The sequence below is a fragment of the Balaenoptera borealis genome, assembly GCF_965194805.1.
Source record: "Balaenoptera borealis genome assembly, chromosome: 16".
Lineage (NCBI taxonomy): Eukaryota > Metazoa > Chordata > Mammalia > Artiodactyla > Balaenopteridae > Balaenoptera > Balaenoptera borealis.
The window spans coordinates 26,545,870-26,569,137 of NC_138872.1; the positions used below are offsets into that span (position 1 = coordinate 26,545,870).

The following is a 23,268-nucleotide window of genomic DNA, read 5'->3' on the forward strand; positions in this document are numbered from 1 at the left end:
GAAAGACATTGCACAAGTCAAGTTCCAAATTCTAACAAACTGAATTCTGACCGGGGAGCTTTGAGAGATGAAGATCTGGACAGAAATAAGCCCAGCAGAACAATATTAGAATGTAAGAGTTAAAATTGCCTTTTTTTTTTTTTTTTTTTTTGGGTAAGGGGAGTGGTTTATGAAAAAGGGCAGAGAGGACACAAAACACGTAGATATTGTCTGTAACAAAAGCTGCCAGGGTGCGATTGAAGTAAGACTGGCACGTCCTTTGAGAAGAACTGGGTTTTGTCATTTTTGTCCGTTAAATCCAGGGGCTCTGGGCTAACCTGATCGAGACACTGACCCGAGGGCGCCTCCTGGTGGTCAGTTCTAAAAATACTGAAAATTCTCCCACTTGCTTTTTTCTCCCTTATTAAAACGATGTATTGTACTTTTCTTTAGGACAAGTTCCTAGAAGCACAAGGGCTGGGTTGGTGGATGCTAGCATTTTGCATGTAAGCAGGTGATATCTAAGTCTCTTTCCAAAATAGTTTGCACCAATTTGCACTCCCTTTTTGGTTCAGATAAACATGAACACCAAGATGAGACGGGGGTGGGGGGGGTCACTTCCTCTACAGCATTCTGTCCATAAAATGAAAGGGCTGGATTTTTTTAAAAAAAGAAACAAAGAGACTTCCCTAGGGGTCCAGTGGTTAAGACTTTGCCCTTCCACTGCCGGGTGCCTGGGTTCAGTCCCTGGTTGGGGAACTAAGATCACGCGTGCTGCACGGTGTGGCCAATAAATAAATAAATAAATAAAAATAAAAAAAGAAACAAAGTAAGGAAACCAATCTTCTCTGAACAGCGTGATCCCTGCTTTGTGCTCAGAGGTGGGTGAGCTGAGCCAGCAAAGGTTGGGAGAGTCTTGCCAGGCAGGGACCTGCCCAAGGTCACACAGCCAGTGGGTCTTCCCGAACCTGTCTGATCTCCAAACCCTTGGCTGCCCCACGGCCTCACCCTCCTCCCCAGCTTCTTCATTCATTCCACAGACAAACAGTTCTTGCGTGGTTACCGGGGTCAGGCTCCCTGCACCATGTAGGGGACGCCACAGGAGCAAAAGCAGATGTGTCCCTGCGCACTTGAAGAATCTCACAAATAAACGCCTACTTGCAAACGGAGCCAAATGGCCGGGGCAAGAGGCACAGATGAGTGCAGGGTGAGGGGAGCCTACAGCTGGCCAGCCTGTCTTTATTCTGAGGGCACCGGGTGACCGTGAGGGGTTTTAAGCAGGGGAGGGAGTGACTGGGTGAAAATCAAGCAGAAGGACCAGTGTGTGCTTTTGAAGCTGCCATCTGTCCGTCACATGTCCCTCGGCGCCCCACATGGGCCTCTGGGCTTGGGGGACCGGCGGTGGCTGCCATGTGGGGAGCGTATGGCCGTTGAGCCCACCTCCGGCAGCCAGGTCTGAAGAGCCGGCCACTTCCGCCCTCTGCTCTCCCTGTGGTTGGCTGCTGGGGCTGAGACACCTCGGGCCGGCGCGGAGGGGAGCGGGGCTGGCCCAGGAGGGGCCGGGGCCTCCCGACTCCCAGCTTGTCTGTGGTTCTGAGGGCCCGGCTCAGCCTCTTCCTGCCACTCGTCCCAGCCCTGGGCCTTATAGGGAAGGAATCTTTCCAGGGCTTCTCCCCACCTCCACCCCCATCCCCCGCTGCCTCTCCCCACCCTCCCCCAGGCTGTGAGCGGGGACAGAGAGGTACCCAGTCCTCGAGACAGAGGGGTCTTGGGGCTGGGGGGGCTTCTCTTAGGGACACTCCTTCCATATGGTTTCCATTCTTCCCTTCCTAAGCCCTTCAGGTCTCCTGGGCCCGATGCCAACGTTGCCTCCCCAGGTCCAGCCAGAATTCACTGTCCACCCAACAGTGTGTGCCAGGCCCCTACCCGGTGCCAGTACCAGTTAGATGGGGCTGGGGACAGAGGGGTGGGACGCATCCTGCCCTCCGCAGCTCACAGCCCAGTGGGAAGATGCAGAGCCAGCCCCAAATAAGTAAGAGAAGCATTCTTCTAGAACTGTGTGTGCAAAGTGCTGTGCGCTTGAAGGAAGAAGGGGGCGGGGGGCGCGGGGCGGTGGTCAGAGAAGGAAGTGTCCATGGCTTCCTCCCCTGGACTTCCAGACGCAAGGTCTAGTGTGATGAGAAATGGGCAGGGGCGGGGGCAGGGACGAGCAGAAAGCAAGACACACACACACACACACACACACACACACACACACACACACACACATACCCTGTGGTCTGTTTCCCCCACAAAACTAAAGCTATTTAATTTGAAGGACTATTCTTTATTCTGAGATTATAGCTTTCCTGTTTTTTGGTGTTCTGATGTCCTTTCCAGAAGGTACTTTGTTTGTTTTTTTATTGTGGTTAAAGAGGACATAACATGAGTTCCACTCCCATAACAAAATGTTAAGTGTATGGCACAGTATTGTTAGCTAGATGCCCAGCGCTGTACAGCAGATCCCTAGAACTTATTCCTCTTGCATAACTGAAACTCTACCCCCATTGAATAGCAACTCCCCATCTCCTCCTCCCCCCAGCCCTTGGCAACCACCCTTCTACTTTCTGTTTCTATGAATTTAACTGTTCTAGATACCTCATATAAGTGGAATCATGCAGTATTTGTCCTTCTGTGACTGGCTGATTTCACTTAGCATGTCCTCATGTTTTCATCTGTGTTGTAGCATAAGACAAGATATTCTTTTTCATGGCTGAATAACAAACATTTCATTGTATGTATATACCACATTTTCTTTACTTTCATCCGTCCATCAGTGGACATATAGGTTGTTTCCAATTCCATTGCAATGCTGCAGTCAACATGGGAATGCAAATATATTTTTGAGATCCTGATTTCAGTTCTTTTGGATATATACCCGGAAGTGGGATTGCTAGATCATATGATATTCAGTTTATTTTGAGGAACCTCCATACTGTTTTCCCTAACAGCTGCACCATTTTACATTCCCACCAACATGCACAAGGTTTCTCTTTTTTATATCCTCCAACACTTGTTAATTCTTGTCTTTTTGATATTAGCCATTCTAACATGTGTGAGGTGGTATCATATTGTAGTTTTGATTTGCATTTACCTGATGATTAAGGATGTTGAGCACCTTTTCACTTGCTTGTTGGCCATCTGTGTTTCTTCTTTGGAGAAAAGTCTGTTCAGATCCTTTGCCCATTTTTAAATTTGGTTATTTGGGTTTTTGCTATTGAGTTGTAGGAGTTCCATATATATTAACTTCTTATCATGTGTATAGTTTGCAAATTTATGGTTTGCAAATATTTTTTCCCATTCTGTAGGTTGCCTTTTTGTTGATTGTTTCTTTTGCTGTGCAGAAGCTTTTTAGTTTGATATAGACCCACTTGTCTATTTTTGCTTTTGTTGCCTGTGCTTTTGGTGTCATATCCAAGAAATCATTGCCAAGACCATTGTTATGAAACTTTTCCCCTGTGTTTTCTTCTAAGAGTCTTATAGTTTCAGATCTTATATTTAAGTCTTCAATCCATTTTGGGTTGACTTTTGTGTAGGGTGGAAGATAAGGGTCCAGTTTCATTCTTTTGCCCATGGATATCCAGTTTTCCCAGCACCATTTGTTGTTTGGTTTTAAAGGCCTTCTTTGGCAGAATAACAAATTTTCAGTCCTTTGCAAGTTCCCTAAAGTTTCTTTAGGAATGTTGCTGGTTTATGAAATCCTGTGAACCAGACTCTCATAATTTTATTATAGTGACAGATTGTTTTTTAAAAACTAGGATTTGTGGGCCAGTATACACATGGCTCTTATGAAAAGGGTGGGTCAGTCAGGAATGTTCCAGAAAATCTGAGCCATAGGGCCCATGTCCTTGGAGGCCACATCCCAGTCTGACTGGTAGTTCATTCCTTCTCCCCAATCAGGCCGTGAGCGGTTTGGAGTTCGGGGCTCCACAGAGAAGGTGCTTGTTAACGTCTGTCCCCTGCCTTGCAGCCAGAAGTGATGAGATCAGAGAGGTGAAGCCCTTTGCCTACATCACAGAGCAGCTCAGGCAGAGGCGACCCAGCCTGGGATCTCCCAGTTCTCGGGCCAGCGCTGTCTTGACTGCCCTCTTATCAGCATGTGTCTCTCTGCCTGCACTGAACAAAACCTTTCTCACCCTGTAGTCCAGAGTGGCTGACAAAAAGCTTTTTCCTTCCGAACTGGAAAGCCTTGATTTTGTAGAGATGGGTCTTGTACCAGCATGGCACCTGGCACGTGAGAACATGGTAACTGTCTGACGAAGGGATGGCCAGCATTTCCAATTGGGAGGTGGTTCCGTGTAAGAGCCAGAAATTAGAAAATTCAGATTCTGTTTCCTGCTCTGCCGCAGGTTTACTGTTTGACACTGGGCAGGTCCCTTCCTGTCCTTAGTTATCTCATCTGTTAACAAAAACAGCAACAATTATGATAGATAACATGTAATGAGTGCCTCATATGTGTCAGGCACTGTGCTAACCACTTTCATAGGTATTAACCTATTTACTCTTCCCAGTCACCCCAGAGATAGAGATTATTAATGCCTCTGGAATACAGATGAGGAAACACTAGCCCGGAAGTGTTAAGTATCTTGTCCAAGGTCACACAGTTAGTTAGAGGGACAGCAGGGATTGAAACGCAGGCAGGCTGGCCCCAGAGATCATCCCATCACTAGGTGATACTGAGCATCTAGAAGATTTATCTTTTCTTGCTCAGAAATGCAGTGATTCTTTGAGACACAGAAAGTGGGAGCTGTTTCAGTTCTGGGCCTTTGGCAAACTGTTTCTTGTTGAGCGCCTGTAGGCTTTGTTAAATAGCAACCACGCAGATCTCTTCCTGGGAGGAAGGCAACTGTTAGGACAGGGTTACTTTGGAGGAATTTTGGCAGACAGGAAGAAAAAAAAGCAGATGCGAAGTCCTGTCTCCCTGTCTCTCTGCCTCTCCACGGCCTCTTCAGTGTCCCCTGCAGCTCCATCATGGCTGCCCTCAACGAGGCCCAGGCCGCCTTCAGCCCCGACCTGGGTGTCTCTCTGGCAGCTGACCTCACTCACTTGCTCCAGAGCATTCCAAGTGGTGGCCAGAGTCAGCCTCTAAAGACAGCAGTGAATCACATCACGCCCCTACTTAAAGCCCTCTCATGGCTTCCGGAAACTCCTGGAATAAATCCAAGGTGATCCCTGCCCACCTCTCTGACCTTATCTCACACCTCCTCCCCTTTGCTCACTCTCCTGTAGTCCTGTGCTGTCCTAACCAGTGGCCACTAGCCATACGGGGCTGCTGAGCCCTTGGAATGCGGCTAGTCTGAATTGAGATGTGCGCATCCATGTAAAATACACACCTGATCGTGAAGCTGTAGTACGAAAAAGATGTAAAATGTCTCATTAATAATTTCTATATTGGGAATTCCCTGGCGGTCCAGTGGTTAGGACTCAGCCTTTCCACTGCAGGGGGCCTGGGTTCCATCCCTGGTCAGAGAACTAAGATTCTGCAAGCCGGGCTTCCCTGGTGGCGCAGTGGTTGAGAATCTGCCTGCCAGTGCAGGGGACACGGGTTCGAGCCCTGGTCTGGGAGGATCCCACATGCCGCGGAGCGACTAGGCCCGTGAGCCACAATTGCTGAGTCTGCGCGTCTGGAGCCTGTGCTCCGCAACAAGAGAGGCTGCGATAGTGAGAGGCCCGCGCACCGCGATGAAGAGTGGCCCCCGCTCGCGATGAAGAGTGGCCCCCGCTCGCCGCAACTAGAGAAAGCCCTCTCACAGAAACGAAGACCCAACACAGCCATAAATAAATAAATTTAAAATAATAATAATAATAATAAGTTTGAGGGTGTAATATACAGCACAGGGAATATAGCCAATAAAAAAAAAAAAAAAAAAAGATCCTGCAAGCCACATGGCATGGCCAAAAATAATAATAATAATAATTTCTATATTGATTCTACATTGAAATGTTAATATTTGAGATATATTGGGTTAAATAAAATATTAAAATTTAATTCACCTATTTCTTTTTACTTTTTTTTTTACAATACTAATGTTTATTCTGAAAAGTAATTGTATGTTCCAAGTAGCAGATATTAACAACTTCCAACACGATCTCTAGGAGTAATTCACAGTTCTGAACTATGCTTTGGAAAAGCATTTCCAGCTGTCTGTGCAGGATTTATTCCTATCCCATCATTGGTAATAAGTGCACTTGTTGCTGCAGGAACTTTACATTCTTCTGCTGCAAACTTTAAGACTGTTGTGAAAGGTGTACTTTCAGGAACACTGTGTACTTTGTAAGGCAGCCTTGGGTCCAAGGTCAGTGTGATCTTAAAGGAAACTGTGGTGGAACCAGCCTGGACAGAGACCCCATGCCAACTCCCTCTTTTTACTTTTTTATTGTGGCTACTAGAAAATTGTAAATTGCATGTGTGGCTCGCATTCTATTCCTATTGGACTGTGCTGCCCTAGCCACACTGGCTTTCCTTCAGTTCCTGGACGGTGCCCAGCTCTTCCCAGCCCCAGGCCGCAGGCCCCTGCATCCCTCCTCCCGCAGCTCTTCTCCACCCCCTCTCAGTTGCCCTGCCCCCACCCCCCACTCCCGCTGCACCTCCGTTACACAATCACGGAGAACCCTTCTGTTTGCATGTTTGTTATCTTTTTTCCTCCTGGATGGACTGCAGGCTCCCGAGGATCTGCTCTTGGTCCAGTACCTGGTTCCGCGTTGGCCGGGAAAGGCCTGTGGTCAGTCAGAGGCCTGGGGGAGGGAAGGATGGGAACCGGCTCACATTCCACCGCCTGAAGCCAAGGTGTCGGGGAGGGGGCGGGGGGCGGGTCTTAGGCCAGAAGGCTCCACCTGCTGTTGGCCAGGGCTTAGCAGAAGCAGGAGTAGGTAATCAGCAGCTCTGAGCGGAACACACGGGCTACAAGGGGCTTTGGGCTTTTCGTGCGGTCCTGGGAACCTGCTATTTGGGTAGAACCAGGGCTGCAGAGCCTCCCAGGCTTCATGAGAACTCGTTTGCCAGCTGGGCCGGCTGCCACTGTCTGCCAGGCCCTAGGGAAATGCCAGGGCAGCCCAGGTGGACTTGAGCTTTGCTGGGGCTCCCCAGGGTCCGTCTCGGCCCTGCTGCTCACCAGCACGGTGACCTTGACAGGTCACTCAGCTCCCCTCCAAATGAGCATCAGCTCACTGCCTGGGGCCGGTGAGGACCAGAGGGAGGGACGTGTGTCTCCAGCGCCGATGCGGCACCGTGTGGGAACACACAGATGTGCAGGCCACCCCGACGTCCTTGTGACCAACGCTCCCTCCATGCCAGCAGCCACCTTTGCAGGGCGCTGGCCACGATGGGGACAGAAGCAGTGCCTGGCCTCACTTCCTGAGCAAGCCCCCCACACCTCCCGATACGGGAGGACCACCAGGTCACCACCTCGTTCTGTGTTTTCACCCCGAGGACCCTGACTTTGGAAGGATCTGGAGGAGGCAGAGGTACCACTATTTCTGTGAAGAAGGCATGTGGGTTCTAATTGGCCACAAGCTCAGAGTGAGCCCACGGGTGACCTGATTGCTAAAATAGTCCAGGAGGAAGGCAGAAGCTTCCAGAACCGGGAGCGGGTGGGGTGGCCGAAAGGAAGTGAGGGCATCGTTTTGGAACTGGCCCAACTCTGCGGCCAGCTCTGGAGAGCAGGGAGCCCCGTCTCTCTGGAAACCTCCGCTAGTCCAGCCCCAGTGGGTGAGAACAGGGTGGGGCAAAAGCAGGTGCCAGCCAGACGCAGGGCTGGGTCGATGGAGGTGGTGGCGAATGCTACATTCTGACTCTCCAGCCTTTTCCAAACACTGCACTTGAATGAATCCAGACAGCTTTTCTAAGACAGGGCCAGTGCCCCCCGGGCCTTTGCCTCTCAGATTAGAAGCAGCCCAGAGCGTTGGGGCTGGAAGGGCCCTGGAGACCAGGTGGGACGGGCGCTCCAGTCCCACATGGGGAAGCTGGGAGCCTGCCTGGGGCCCGCAGTGAGAAGGTGACAGAGGCCAGCTCTCCTTCAGCCCTCCCGCTGCACTCAGCGGCTCCGAAAGGGATGCAAGGAACAAAGAAGATGGCTTTTCTCATACAGTAGATAATGAATGTTTTGATTCTCAGCCCTGGAGAGGATCATCTCCCAGAGTTCCCAGCCAGGAAATTTACATACTGCAGTTGACCCTTCCAGAGGGCCTGGGGCGGGGCCTGGGCTCCAAGAGGGCAGTGGTCCCTCGCTGGTTCCTCCACGGGCAGGGATGGCTGGTGAACCCCATGATCTCCGGCCAGGCCAGGCCGGCCAGCGAGGACAGAGCCCAGCAGCCCCCAGCTTGGTGTGGAGGGAGGGGCAGGTAGGGAGGGGAAGCTTGGGCAAGAGCAACCCCCGACTCTGCTTTTCTGTTTTATGTCTAATTATAAAAGCAACTCATACTCATTGTAAAATTGGGGAACTACAGAAAGGTAGAAGGGAGAAAATGAAAGTCATCTGTCACCTCAGTGCCCAGAGATAATGCCGTCGGTATTTTGTTGTATTTCTCTCTAGTCCTGTTTTTCTGCACGGATCATACGTGTGTATCTAAGTGTGTGTTTTAACTGTAATCATACTCTACAGCTGCCTTCCCTCTCCCCACCCCCACGTTACATCGTATTGTGAACACTTTCTCACAGCATTCAAATTTTCTTTAAAGTTATTTAATGGCTGTATAATATTCTATTAAGAATTTATTTAGCCATTCTCCTATTTTTTAAATTCTCCTGTTTTGACTCTTTTTTTACCAAAGGAATTTGGCAGTTTTAAAACTTCCACTTAAAAATATAAATCCAGCTTTTCGGCTGCGGTTCTGGGGCATCCTGTCTGCTATTCATACTGAGAGGCACCCCTTGGTTTAACATCTCCAGGTGACGGCAAAGGTCGTGCATTTGGAAGAAACAAAAAATAAACCCCAGCACCCCACCGGGGAGGCTGAGGCAGAGAGCTTTCATGCTGTGCCCCCGGTGGAGTGCCATGCACGTCACCAGCGCGGTGTGTGGATGTGCCCATCCTCCGGGCAGCGTCCTGGGGTGCGAGCTGGAGGAAAGGGTTGGGCCGTTCGCCCGTTCACACTCTGCTTGGGATGAGTTGACGTGTGATCTTGGGCAAGTCCTCTCACAGCTCCGTTTCACCCTCCCTAGGCTGTAATGTGGACCTGATGCTAGAGTGGCTAGAATCGAATGCCATAAAGCTGCCTCTGACCCAGTATTGCCTCACTGGGGAGCAAAGGAACAAAGGCCTGGTAGGGCCTGGATGGCCTCAGCAAGTGACCTTTGCCCTGTAAGAGCCGTGGTGCCCCTCCCAGCTCTGAGATTCTCTGCCGTGTCCCCAGCCCCAGGAGTCTGTGGCTACAATCCTGAATGGCTGGCCCTTGGCCTTCCAGTTGTCCAAACTGGATGACTCCAGACCCCTTTGAATATCTCTGGCCTCCCAGGGCCCTGATTTAGTCCCTAGCAAGGCACTCATCGGGCTTCCTGTCCTTCCCGGATCCCTGCTCAGCAGCCCGGAACCAGGCCCCAATATGACTCATGGAGAACCCCTAGGTCTGCTGCATCCCCCAGCCCTTTCTGAGAAATTTCCGGTTGTATTCAGGGCTCAGGGGTCATGCAAGCAGGGTTTCTGGAGGTTCAAGGCTGGACACCTCTAGAACGTACGCCTCAGGAGGGCAGGAGCCTTGTGCTTCTCACTCACTTGGTGCCCTCAGTGCCCAGCACTGGTCCTGGCCTACAGTAGACCCTCAGTAAATACTAGCCACTAGCCAGTGGGGGCCTCTGACTGCCTCAGTTCTCCTTTCCATCCTGCCCTGCTAGGCCATGAGCTCTGGGAGAGCAGAGATCAGCCAGGTTTACCTGCGTCCTCAATGCCCAGCAAAAACACTGGCATGTGGAGATGGTCCACGAATGTGTAAAGGAACAGAGAACGGATGGATCAATGAGTAAATTATGTCCTGAGAGAGTCAGAGCTCACGATACAGGCCCTCCCTTACTCCCCACCTCCCTTCCACGTGGGTCTCTTCCCTCTCACCGAAGGTTCCTGAATGGTCCCTTCCTCTGTCCCTCCTTGGTGGAAACTGAGGCTTCCTGGCTCTGTGACTTTGGACAAGTCACTCAACCTCTCTGAGTCTCCATTACCTTTCCTGAAAGTGTGGTGAGGCTTTGGTGGTTAGCGCAGTCGGTGCCCAGCAAGTAAGTGGTGGGCACTCGAGAAGCGGCCCCTCTTGTTGGCGGTGGCCTGGCCTCTGTACGTGGTGTGAGCCCCCCAACGTGAGCTGGCTGACTGTTGACGGATGGAGGTGCAGGGGATGATCTTGGGCTGAGGCCACGGAGGGTTCTGGATCCCATGAGACCTGGCAGCTGTCCCTGGCACTTCGCCCTTGGCTCTGTCATTGGGTGTCCTTTCTCCTGCTGGGAAGGCACACGCTGTGGCTGGGGAGCTCGGCCAGGAGGGGGCCCAGCTCCTCTGGAGAGCTGCTCTCTTGTCTCCCCGCAGCGGGAAAGGGGCTGGCCACCCTGCCTCTGGGGCCCCCACGCCAGCTGCCCCACGCAGGGCGGGAGCAGCAGCTGCGTAATGGAAGCCCCGGGCCCCCTCGGCCTGTCACTCAACTCTCTGGGCCTCCAGACTTTAAAATGGGGGGGAAATACAGTCGGACGGAAGATTTACAGGCCTGCTGAAAGCAGCAAATGAGAGGGTGTCTCTGAGAGCACTTTGGCCGCTGTCACACACGCTCCTGAGGTTATAGTACAGTCACTAGCTTGACTAGGAGCCAGTCCGCAGGGGTGGGAACACGCCCACCGCCCCTCAAAGCTGGGAGAGGCCGCCCGGCCCTGCCGCCGTTGCTGTGGGGCGTGGGGAGCTGACCACCTCCCTCAGCTTCAGCGTCCTCATCTGCCAAATGAGGGCAGCCCCCTCCCAGGGTTCCTGCGAGGAGTCACTGAGGCCCTGCACGCGAGGGGTCTGGCTAAGTCCAGCCTCAGAGGTAGTGACTGCTCCAGGGGCCTCCCCGACCTCACTTTGCCCACCTGTAATATGAAGATGATGATCCCCACCCCCATCCTTCAGGTCATCCGAGGACTCAATAAAACGAACCAGGAAACCCACCTAGCGTGAGTGCCCGGCATGTAGAAAGTGCTCATTTAGCTATTATTATGCAGTTTTTGCTGGTGGTAGCAAGGCCAGCCAGGGTGAGAAGCTGCCCCCCGCCTCACCCCTGCCTCGCCTGCCCTCTGCCTGGGCTTCTCGTCCTCGGCCCACGATAGGAGACTTGGACAGATGGAAGCAGAGTGACCTCCATCGAGCTCGCCAGGCCAAACTGCGTTCCCAGCATCTTTGGAGCACGAGGCCAGCGGGACGGCTGTGCAGCAGCTGCCGCCAGCAACCCGAAGGGGGCCGAGTCTCCAGGCTGGGACTTGGGGTCTTGGCTAGGCCTGCGCACTGAGCAGGCAATGAACCCTGGTCTTCTCCTGCACAGACCCCTGTGCCATCTCCCAGCTGCTCCAAGGTCATCACAATCCACCTTTCTGCTCACACGATGCCAGAGCTCCAAGGGAATGCCCGAGACACAGCAAAAAGCTTTATTTTTTTCTGGTTGTGAAAGTAATTCTTGTTCACTGCAGAAAAATAAATAGAAAAATATAAATTAAGAGCACCCCAAATTTCAAACTTCCAAGTCTTTTTCTGTGTATACACATATAGATATAGACTGTTTTTACAAGAATGGAATCCTATGATACTTGCTTTTAAAAAAATTGGAATGAGTATACTTTTTTTTTTTTATTAATTAATTAATTTATTTTTGGCTGTGTTGGGTCTTCGTTTCTGTGCAAGGGCTTTCTCTAATTGCGGCAAGCGGGGGCCACTCTTCATCGCGGTGTGCGGGCCTCTCACTATCGCGGCCTCTCTTGTTGCGGAGCACAGGCTCCAGACACGCAGGCTCAGTAGTTGTGGCTCACGGGCCTAGTTGCTCCGCGGCATGTGGGATCTTCCCAGACCAGGGCTGGAACCCGTGTCCCCTGCATTGGCAGGCAGACTCTCAACCACTGTGCCACCAGGGAAGCCCAGGAATGAGTATACTTTATTTTTTAAATCTTTTTATTGTAAAATATGACACATACAGAAAGACCACATAAAATGATTGCTCAACTCGACATGTTATGAGGCAAACACCCTTGGACCCACTGCCCGGGTGAAGAACTCTGCCAGCGCCCCCCCAACCCCCCCAGAAGCCGTCAGTGTGCCCCATCTTAGTCACACTCCCTACCTCCCCCCAAAAGTTTCCATTATCCGGATTTTTAAGATAATCATTTTCTGGCTTGTTATCACTCAAGTGTGCATCCCTAGATGCTATAATTTTGTCTTTTAAAAAACCTCTCTTTTATGTCCCTTTAATCTACAGGTTTATTTTTGTAACTTGCTTTAAAACAAAAAACAAAAAAACTTGGCAGTGTATCTTGGACCTTGTCCATGTGATTCTCATTTTTAATGAGTCCATTGTTCCGTCCCAGGGATGAATATAACCGACTCATTCCCCTACTGATGGACACTTAGGTTATTCTCACACTTCTGCCATTACATACAATACTATGATGGAAAGCTTTATGCCTATGTTTTCGTGTACTTGAATGATTCCTAGAAGGAATTTCTAGAAGTGGAGTCTCGGGTCCAAAGAACAGGCTCTTTTTTGAGAAATGATCCACATACCATATAATTCACCCATTTAAAGCATACAATTCAGTGTTTTTTCATATATTCTGAGTTGTGCAACCATCACCACAATCAATTTTAGAATATTTTCATCATCCCATAAAGAACCCCAAACCCATTTTCCCCCATCCTCTCTCCCAGCCCTAGGCAACCACTGCTATAAAGGACTGTCTTCTTTTTTTTTTTTTCTTTGTTTGTTTTGGTCATGCCATGCGGTTTGTGGGATCTTAATTCCCCGACCAGGGATTGAACCCGAGCCTTCAGCACTGAAAGCACAGAGTCCTAACCACCGCACTGCCAGGGAATTCCCTATAAAAGACAATCTTGGGACTTCCTTGGTAGAGCAGTGGTTAAGAATCCACCTGCCAATGCAGGGGACACGGGTTCGAGCCCTGGTCCGGGAAGATCCCACATACCGTGGAGCAAGTAAGCCCATGAGCCACAACTATTGAGCCTGTGCTCTAGAGCCCGTGAGCCACAACTACTGAAGCCCGTGCGCCTAGAGCCTGTGCCCTGCAACAAGAGAAGCCACCTCAATGAGAAGCCTGTACACTGCAACGAAGAGTAGCCCCCACTCACTGCAACTAGAGAAAGCCCGTGCGTAGCAATGAAGACCCAACGCAGCCATAAAAAAATAAATAAATAAATTTATTTTTTTAAAAAAGGGGTTTCTTCTTTCTGTCTCTATGGATTTGTCTATTCTGGACATTTCATATAAATGAAGTCAAACAGTGTGTGACTTTTGTGACTGACTTTCAATTAGCTTAATGTTTTCAAGGTTTATCCATGTCATAGCATGCATCAATACTTTATTCCTTTTTATTGCTGAATAATATTCCATTGCATGATTAAACCACAGTTTTTTATCCATTCATCAGTCTGTGGACATTTGGGTTGTTTCTGCTTTTAGCTTTTATGAATGTGAACGTTCATGTAAGTTTTTGTGCAAATGTATGTTTTCATTTCTCTTCGATATATATCTCCTAGGCATGGAATCGCTGGGTCATATGCTAATTCTGTTTAACCCTTTGAGGAACTGCCAGATGGTTTTCCAAAGTGGCTGCATCATTTTAAATTCCTACCAGTAGTGTGTGAGGGTTCTGACTTCTCCACATCCTTGTCAACACTTGTTATTATCTGTTGTTGTTGGTTTTTTTAAATAGGAAACCTAGTGGTTGCGAAGTAGTATCTTGTGGGTTTAATTTTCATTTCCCTGATGGCTAATGATATTCAGCATCTTTCGTGAGCTTATGGGCCATTTGTATATCTTCTTTGGATCAGTGTCTAGTCAGATCATTTGCCCATTTTTAAATTAGAGTATTTGTCTTTTATTATTGAGTTGTAAGAGTTCTTTATATAATCTGGTTATAATTCCTTATCAAATATATGAATTGCAAATATTTTCTCCCATTCTGTGGGTTGTTATTTTACTTTCTTAATGATGTTCTTTGCAGCACAAAAGTTTTTTATTTTCATGATGTCCAATTTATCTATTTTTTTTTGTAAATTTATTTTTATTTATTTATTTATTTATTTTTTGGCTACGTTGGGTCTTCGTTGTTGCGCACGGGCTTTCTCTAGTTGCGGCGAGCAGGGGCTACTCTTCATTGCCGTGTGCGGGCTTCTCATTGCGGTGGCTTCTCTTGTTGCGGAGCACGGGCTCTAGGCGCACGGGCTTCAGTAGTTGTGGCACGTGGACTCAGTAGTTGTGGCTCACAAGCTCTAGAGCACAGGCTCAGTAGTTGTGGTGCACGGGCTTAGTTGCTCCGCGGCATGTGGGATCTTCCCGGACCAGGGCTCGAACCCCTGTCCCCTGCATTGGCAGGCAGATTCTTAACCACTGCGCCACCAGGGAAGTCCAATTTTTTTCTTTTGTTGCTGTGCTTTTGGTGTCATATTTAAGGAACTGTTGCCTAATCCTAGGGCGTGAAGATTTATGCCTATGTTTTCTTCTAACAGTTTCATAGTTTTAACTTAAACATTTGGGTCTAAGATTCATTTTGAATAAATTTTTGTGTGGGGTGTGAGGAAGGTGTCCAGCTTCCTTCTTTTGCATGTGGGTAACCAGTTGTCCCAGCACCATTTCTTGAAAAGACTGTCCTTTCCCCATTGAATTATCTTGGAACTTTTGTTGAAAATCAATTAACTGTAAATGTGAGACTTTATTTATTTATTTATTCATTTATTTGGCTACGTTGGGTCTTCGTTGCTGCGTGTGAGCTTTTTCTCTAGTTGTGGCGAGCGGGGGCTACTCTTCGTTGTGGTGCACGGGCTTCTCATTGTGGTGGCTTCTCTTGTTGCGGAGCATGGGTTCTAGGCGCACGGGCTTCAGTAGTTGTGCGTGGGCTTAGTAGTTGTGGCGCACATGCTTAGTTGCTCCGCAGCATGTGGGATCTTCCCAGACCAGGGATCAAACCTGTGTCCCCTGCATTGGCAGGCGGATTCTTAACCACTGTGCCACCAGGGAAGTCCCAATTATGGTTTTTTATTTTAATATTTATTTTTATTTATTTTATTTTTTTTGGCTGCATTGGGTTTTCATTGCTGCTCACGGGCTTTCTCTAGTTGCGGCGAGCGGAGGCTACTCTTCGTTGTGGTGCGTGGGCTTCTCATTGCAGTGGCTTCTCATTGCGGTGGCTTCTCTTGTTGTGGAGCACAGGCTCTCGGCGTGCTGGCTTCAGTAGTTGTGGCACATGGGCTCAGTAATTGCGGCTCACGGGCTTAGTTGCTCCGCAGCATGTGGGATCTTCCCGGACCAGGGCTCGAACCCATGTCCCCTGCATTGCCAGGCGGATTCTTAACCATTGCGCCACCAGGGAAGCCCTTAATTACGTTTTTGAAGTGTTCATTGCAAATGCATAGCGATGCAATTGATTTTTGTATATTCAGCTTGTATCCCACAGCTGTGCAGAAATTGTTTATTAGTTCTAATATTTTTTGGTGGATTCTTCAGAATTTTCTATATACATTAGTCATCTACAGATAGTTTTACTTCTTCCTTTGCAATCTGGATGCCTTTCTTTTCTTGCCTTAGTGCCCTGGCTGGAACCTCCAGTACAATGTTGGACAGAAATGGTGAGAGTGGACGTTCTTCTCTTGTTCTTGATCTCAGGGGGAAAGCACCCAGTCTTTCACCATTAAATGCAATACTCACTGTAGCAAGGCTCATTTTAGGATTTTCTGGAAGGTTGGCTGTTACAGCCTCACTACTAGTGTGTATGAATGGGACCCCAGTCCCCTTGCCAAAACAATAGCCCCGAGTTTAGAGGTGAGGACCCCAAGGCCAGGGAAGGGAAGTGTTGCATGCCTCATGACACGGCTGCTCAGCCGCCTTCCATCCAGCTGTCCACAGTCACTGGGGAGTCAGCCTCCTGGACACTCAACCTTCCCTCCCCTAGTAGGGATGCCTTGAGACCCACCAAGGGCAGCCACTGGTACAGAGGGAGGCCTGGGTTCTGTTCTTGGCTTGACCACTAAATTGCTGTATGATCTTGGGCATGTTGCTCCATTCCCCCTTCCCTGGGCCTCAGTGTTTCCATCTTTGCAGTGGGAGAGGTGGTCCACTCTAAAGTCCCCCAGCTCTGACCACTCACCCTTAAACCCGCAGCTGCTTCTGCCACTGCCCGGAAGGACCACCAGAGGGCGCCCCAGACCAGCATTTGGCCCAGCTCTGGTGCAGGGGGCCTTAGGGAGGCTGAGAGGCAGGGCGTGTTTTCCAGGAGCCACTAGCTTTGCTTACACAGACTTCCTTGTGGCTAGACCTACCCAAGCCGTCTCCCCATTCCTATGAGCACTGATGTCTGAGAAGGGAGGATGGAGACATTGCCCCCAAGGCCAGTGACCTTGCACTCATCCCTGTCTGCTTTGGGTTGGCTGCATAAGGCCCAGGCGTCCCAGTGTCAGGGCCAACAGCCTTGAGTTTCTCAGCCTCAAAAGGTTTCCACTGTCACTAGGCTTCTTATGGCTGAGGCACCCTTCCCCCACCACATTACCCGGCAGTACAAAGCCCCTATCCCGGAGAGGGCCTGGCTGCCTCGAAGGGACACGTCACAGCCCATTTTGCATATGGATGGATTCACGATGGGGGCCCTGGACAGCGTAGTCTTGGAAACCACGACATCCAGGACCCCCAGATACCTCACGTGACAGACCCCAGAACCACAGAAATAGGCACCATAGACCTCAGGGACCACCTGGCACTTCCCAGAGCAGAGTGTCTCACCTCCTTTCTGAAGGGTTCTCCTGGGAGCACCAGAGGGGCTCTATCAGGCCCTCTGAGACTCCCCTAATGCTGATTTCACCCTCCAAACAGAAGCAGAACCTTTGCTTTGCAAATCAAGCCCCGAGACAAAGCAGCCTCTCCCAGCCTGTTCCCCGGAGGGATGCCGCAGCCCCCGCCCACCCGGATGCCTGCAACTTGCCTTGCATTCCATTACTTGTGTATGTTTTTTCTCTCCCCTTCCAGACCGGGCCCCCTTGAAGGCAGAGTGACTCTCCCATGCTCCTCAGTTCCCTCTGTGGCAGCTGGTTCAGGACTTGGCATCCAGTAGGAGCTCAACAGATGTCACCACGGGAATCCCTATCCCATCCTGTCCTCCCACTCAAGGACTGGGGCTGCCTCTGCCCCTCACTTAGCTGTGTGGCTTTGGGCCACTTGCTGAGCCTCTCTGAGCTTCCACTCTGTTTTCTTCTTTGCTGCTCTACTTCCCTCAGAAGATTGCCGGGGTCAGAGAGAGCGTGAGAGCCCTGGAGTGAAGGGTGACATGCTCTCCCCATGTCAAGTGCAGTTGTCCTCAGAGCACAGGGCTGCACGCGGAGGTCACAAGGAAGAGAGGCAGGCGCCAGGCCACACCCTCCCGAGTGCCCCAGTTTTCAAATAACAATGGCAGTGGCAGACATTTCCTGGGCCTGTTCCATGGACCAGACACTGTGCTAAGTATCTCACCCAGATTCTCTCTCTTGATCCCCTCTGTGACCCTTCGAGTAGGCAGCATGACCATCCCCAGCTTTGCAGACAGGGAAACTGAGGCAGGCAGCAATTAGCTGCATTGCCTGAGGTCACACACTTGGCCAGTGCCGGGGCTGGGACTTGGACCCTGGTGTCTGGCCTCTGGAGCGCGTGCTCTTAGCTACTGAGCCTGCTCGGCGAAGCTGACACGGGGCAGGGATGGGCAGCCCTGGGGTCTTTTTGTCCACTCTATAGGAATCTTCAGGGGTCAGAGATCATTTGTTCTGACCTTCCCGTTTCAGGACTGGAGCACTGAGGCCAGGAAGGAGAGCCTCCCTCAGTCTCTCTCACACACCAGGGCATCTGGGGCAAAGCAGGACCCCGGCAACATCTGCCAGGGAAACTGGGTGATGCCTAAGCCCATGAAGTCTCAGAATCTATGATTCCAAAAATTATCCTGAGGCCTCATTCCCAACAGCCAGCCTCTGTTGTGGTTAGACTCGTTTGCCCAACTTTGGGGTCTTGGTGGGGGGTGATAGGGAGTACTCAAAGGCTCAGAATGATGCCCACCCACCAGCCCAGACGCTGGGCACCAACAGGCTCCTTCTCCCCAGCGCCCAGCCCCTTATCAGGAAAGGAATTTGGGTTGGTGGGGAGGGGGAAGTCCGAGGCCCCTGGCTCCAGCAAGGTGGGTAGGAGAGATAGGGAAGTGGGGAGGGGGCCACGGGAGTCCTGCTGGGAGGGCCAGAGGCCGGAAGGGATGCCCAGAGCCAGCGTGGGGGGGTGGGGTTTGCCAAGCGCTGTCCTTGCTGGCCCGGCGCTGCGACATGGTTCCAGGGCTGCTCCTGCCTTCCATCCTTGCCAGGCAAGACGCCGGCACCTTTAATTAGCAAGCAGCAGCCTCTCCCCGATTCATCACAGTCACTGTTTAATTAGCCGCACACAAGGCGCCCCTACCCCCCAGCTCTGGGTTGAGCAGCCTGCCTCTCTCACAGAGGCTGCCACCACCTCATGGTGTCCCCTGCCACCACCAACCCCCATACTTATTCTGCTCCCCAGAATGGGGGATGGGGCGGGCACGCCTGGCTGAAACCTCAAGGAGATTCTGGGCACTGAGGCTTGTATTGAAGGCATCCAGCAAACATTATTAGGGCCTCGAGTCTGCGCCAGGCTGGCGCTGGGCGGAACCCAGGCTGGACGGGGGTGGCCGCCTCGGTCCTGTGTGCCTGCTGGGGCCGGCTTTTCCCTTTGGGAGGTTTTGCTCCCACCCCACATCCGGAAAGGGACGGCCATTTCTTCCTGTTCCTCCCTGTCCCAGAGCCCAGCAGGCTCCCCGAGAAGGCTGCATCTTCCGGGATGGAGAGGGTCCATCCTCCAGCCCCACCTCCCCCAGCCGCAGATCCCGGAGGCCCAGGCCACGGGCAAAGGGCAGGGGTGGGGGAGTCTCAGCTGCGCTCTGCGTCCGCAAGGGCCCTGGGAGTCAGGGACCCACGAGTGAGCCCACAGGCTGTGGCTGAACAGGGCTCTCTGTTTCCTTGAAGCAGGGCGGGGCTGGGAGCCCTGGGAGCGACACCCCACACCCTTCCTGCAGAGCCTGGGCAGCTGCCGCCTCGGGGCAGCCAGCTGGAGGCAGGAGGCTCAGGTTCCAGCCCAGCCCTGCGCTCTGGTCCATCTGTGGCTTCAGGCAAATCAGCCACACTGGGGCCTCAGCATCCTGGCCACAGAAGGGTGCCGACCCCCAGCTCTGACGTGGACTAAGGACTTGGAAGGATCGGCATTTATTCTGGTTCCTGAGGGAAGGGCCAGAGCCCGTCTGCCCTGGTGCTGACCATCTGTGTGCTCACCAAACTGCACTGGCCTCAGTTTCCCCACAAGTAGCAGCTACCTCATGGGTTGTCGTGAGGATTAAATGATTTACCATGTTTAGTGCACTCAGAACAGAGGGAGTCCTCAGTCATCATTGGCCGTTTTTGCCATTATTTCCCTTCCTTTTATCCATCAATATTTATTGCCAGGTATGAGGGCGTTGGTGGTGAGTGAGTGAGGTGACCTCCCTGCTTTCAGTTTTCCTTCCAGTGGGGGAAGCAGCTAAAAACAAGTAATAAATAAAGGAAAAGTATAATTTCATGTGAATTAAGTCTGCAGTTTAGTTAACGGTAATATATCAGTGTTAATTTCTTAGTTTTGACAGATGTACCACTGTTAGGTAATGGACTGACATTGGGAAAACTGAGTGAAGGATATACAGACACCCTTTGTACTGTCTTTGTAACTTTTCTGTGAATTTAAAATTATTCCCTAAAAATAGTTTATTCAAAATATACAATTTGGAAAAAAAAGAAAAAGAACAAAAAGGGGAATTCCCTGGCAGTCCAGTGGTTAGTGCTCCACGCTTTCACTGCTGGGGGCCTTGGTTCAATTTCTGGTTGGGGAACTAAGATCCTGCAAGTTGCGTGGGCGGTGCAGCCAAAAAAAAAGAAACAAAAAATACAATTTGGGGTAATGCTAAGTACCAGGAAGAACATAAACGGGGGCAAGAGATAAGGGAGGGGGTGGGGGGCCATTTTAGAGAGGGTGATCCTCTCAGAGGAGGCAGCATTGGGAGAAACTGAGTGATGGGAAGATCAGGGGAGGACGAGTCAGGGCGAGGGAACCGCAGGTGCAAAGGCCTGGAGGCAGGAATTGGCTTGGGAGGTTTGCGGTCCACCTGCAGGGTTGGAGGGGGCTTCGTGGGTAGAGATGAGCTCCGAGAACTTGGCAGCTTTCCTTCAACGTCATTTTACCCTTTTCAAAGGACAGGAGGGAGGAGGGAGACCCTGGGCTGGGAACTGTATCTGGCCCTTTCCACGAATTAGCACCTCACTTCGTCCCTACAGTCACCCTGTGGGGGAGATACCAGCATTTTCATTTACAGGTGAGACGGTGGAAGAACAGAGACTCAGCCCACGTCCTTCTCGGTAAAAGTGACAGGCCTGTGCTTGGAAGGAGACACCTCATGGCCCTTGAGGCTGTGCTGGGGACTTGCTGGGAGACATGGAGTGGGCTAAAAGGCAGGGCCTGCACAAGGCCTGAGTGTGGCTGTGGAGGGGTAGGCCAAGCAGGAAGGGGGCACCCGAGAGATGGGGTCTCTGGCCAGCACAAGGCTGTGTGTAAGCGCTAGGGAGCATCTTTGTACAATAGTTTTGTAATCAGCTTTGGAAATAGTAATACACATTTGTAATACAAAATTCTGAAGGTACAAAACAACATATAGAGACAAGTTAAGGTCCCCCCCACCACAGTTTCCTTCCCTCAGAGATGCCCTCTGAGACCTGTTTCTTGTGCATCTTTCCAGAGCAGCACCTTGACCACAAACAACCAGCAGTCCCCGTGGGCCTGCCAGGCACCACCTGCCAGAAAGCCCTAGACGTACAGTTGTCGCTTTTAATCCTCATACCAACCCGTGCCGTGTATATATATCAGTCTCTCCACTTAAAATTGGAGTAAACTGAGGCACAGACAGGTTAAATCACTTGTCCAGTGCCACACAGCTAACACAGGGTTTGAACTCAGGGACTCTCTGACAACATTGTATAGATGAAGAAACTGAGGCACAGAGAGGTTAAGTAACCAACCCCAGGTGACCCAGCAAGGAGGTGGAGGAGCCAGGACTTGAGTCTGGCAGTCTTGATCCTGCACCTACACCCCTGAGCACTGCACTGTACTGGGAGAAAGGACCCCAACTCCAGAGTCAGCCGCATCCAGGAGTGATGCCCACCACTGCTTGGCTGCCTGACCTTGGACGAGTCACTGTCTTCTCTGTGATCTGGCTCCCCACTCAGGATGGAGAAAAGGAAGCCTGCCAATCAGACGGCTTAGGGATGAGGGAGGGTGGAGGGAGAGGCCTCTGGCGCACAGTGGCGCTTGGGATGTTGCTCTCCCCACCGTCCGATGGGCGCTTCCTGTGAAGGGCAAGGGGAAGGATGTGGCCAGGTAGGTGTTTCAGGGGGCCGGGAGCTGAAGGTGGGGTGTCCTTTCCCTGCAGTTGTGCAGACAAAGCAGATGAGAGGCCCCCCCCACCTCCGGGAGCGGGATGGGTGGAGCCCTCTCCCCACCCCACAGCCACACTGCTGACTGAGGAATTCTGGGGAGTCAGGAGAGGGAAAAGGGGTTTCCAGAGGTTTGTGCAGTGGGCCCAACACCCCAACCCAGGCTGTGTGCCAGGACCCTGCAAGGTGGGCGGGGCAGGATGCAGGGACGGAGGCTGCAGCCAGGAGCCACAGGAACGACCGAGAGAAAAGGGGCCCAGCCCAGGTGCCGGCTCAGGCTGGGTTCCCAGGGGTGTGGTCCTCACGCCAGCAGGGTCGCCGCAAGCTGGTGGGCTGGCCTTCAGCTTAGCAGGCTCAGAAAACTGATTTTTCTACCTCTCCCCTGCTGTGCCCCAGGGATGATCAGAGGATTGGGGCCGAGACAGCCCAGTTCTCCAGGACATGGACCAAAAAACCCAAAGCCAGTTTCTTCATGGACAACATGGACCACACCATTAAGGGCCAGACTACATTAGTCTCCCCTCCGATTCCTTTCCTCATACCCCAGGCCTGGGGAGCCTGGGTTAATAATGAGAGGGACCTGGGGATTGAGGTATGAAAGGCGGTGTCAAAGCATTTGTCAGTGATCTCAGCCAGGCAGCCCAGAACAGCACAGGCGGGGTGGGGATGGGGGAGCAGGGGCGCCGGGACTGGGGAGGTGAAACCCGGCTTGGGTTTGAATCCCAGCTCTGCTTCGTCCCTGGTCATGTTAACTTACCACTATGAGCCTCGGTTTCCCCATGTGTAAAATGGGGTTGTTATCAGAATCGAGATCTCATCATAATGGTAGAGCTTCTTACACAAAGCACGATACGTAGTAGGTGCTCAATAAATGTTACTCTCCTCCACTGACTAGCTGATTAAGCTCATTTTCTAAACTCTACAGGCCTGGAGACGAATTTTGGCACTTGTCCTCTGTTCACGCAGCCGGCTGGGAGATGCACTTTGGTCTCCAAATGTTAGAACTGCTGAAACATTAACAGGGAGATGGGGGAGACTACTGCATTTGAAAGTGGTGCTGTGCCTACTGATGGGGCCCGGTGGCCGCAGGGCCTCCTCTGCAAGCGCCAGGAGACTCCTGATCCAGCAGCGTATCTCCCCTGCCTGAGGCTGGGCTGGCTCAACCCACAACGGCTTCTTTTTGGCAACTACTTTTCTAGAAGTCTCCCAGAAGACACCGCCTCCTGTCCTGACAATGTTATGGGCCTTCAGTCTGGTCTGGAGCTGGAGGTGACTGCAGGGGGTGGAAGGAAGCTGAGCCAGTCCTGGGGGCGTCCGTGAGGGGGCCTTCTCTACCCAGTCCTCTCTGCCCCTGGGAGCAAGGCTGAGGGCGTGCCACAGGGGTGCAGCGCTTTCCTGTGGGCAAGTGTCAAAGTGCTAGAAAAACTGAAAGGGGCTTCTCCAATGCGGGGATGATAATCTTTAGAAAACCTTCTGTTTCTTCTGTGAGGCAGAAATTACAAGCTAGAAATGACCTGGACCATCAATGTTTTTCCAGGAGGATGTTAAATTGATA

General features: G+C 51.4%; 1 protein-coding gene and 1 pseudogene across 2 annotated transcripts; one reads left to right on the forward strand and one right to left on the reverse strand.

Annotated features, from left to right (window-relative positions):
- Window positions 1-1,945: 1,945 nt before the first annotated feature.
- On the reverse strand, window positions 1,946-16,795 carry LOC309614267 (ubiquitin-fold modifier 1 pseudogene; annotated as a pseudogene). The gene is made up of 2 exons: window positions 16,730-16,795; window positions 1,946-6,439 (listed from the first exon to the last, which is right to left on the reverse strand). The product of its transcript is annotated as a ubiquitin-fold modifier 1 pseudogene (transcript).
- A 22-nt stretch (window positions 16,796-16,817) lies between these two features.
- LOC309614268 (uncharacterized protein C20orf203) lies at window positions 16,818-21,736 on the forward strand (the record flags this gene model as incomplete). Its single annotated transcript, XM_082362346.1, is given in 6 exon segments — window positions 16,818-16,879; window positions 18,263-18,323; window positions 18,325-18,366; window positions 18,368-18,412; window positions 18,414-18,500; window positions 18,502-21,736. Coding segments are annotated over 6 exon segments (417 nt in total). The 3' UTR covers window positions 18,622-21,736.
- Between the last annotated feature and the right edge of the window lie 1,532 nt (window positions 21,737-23,268).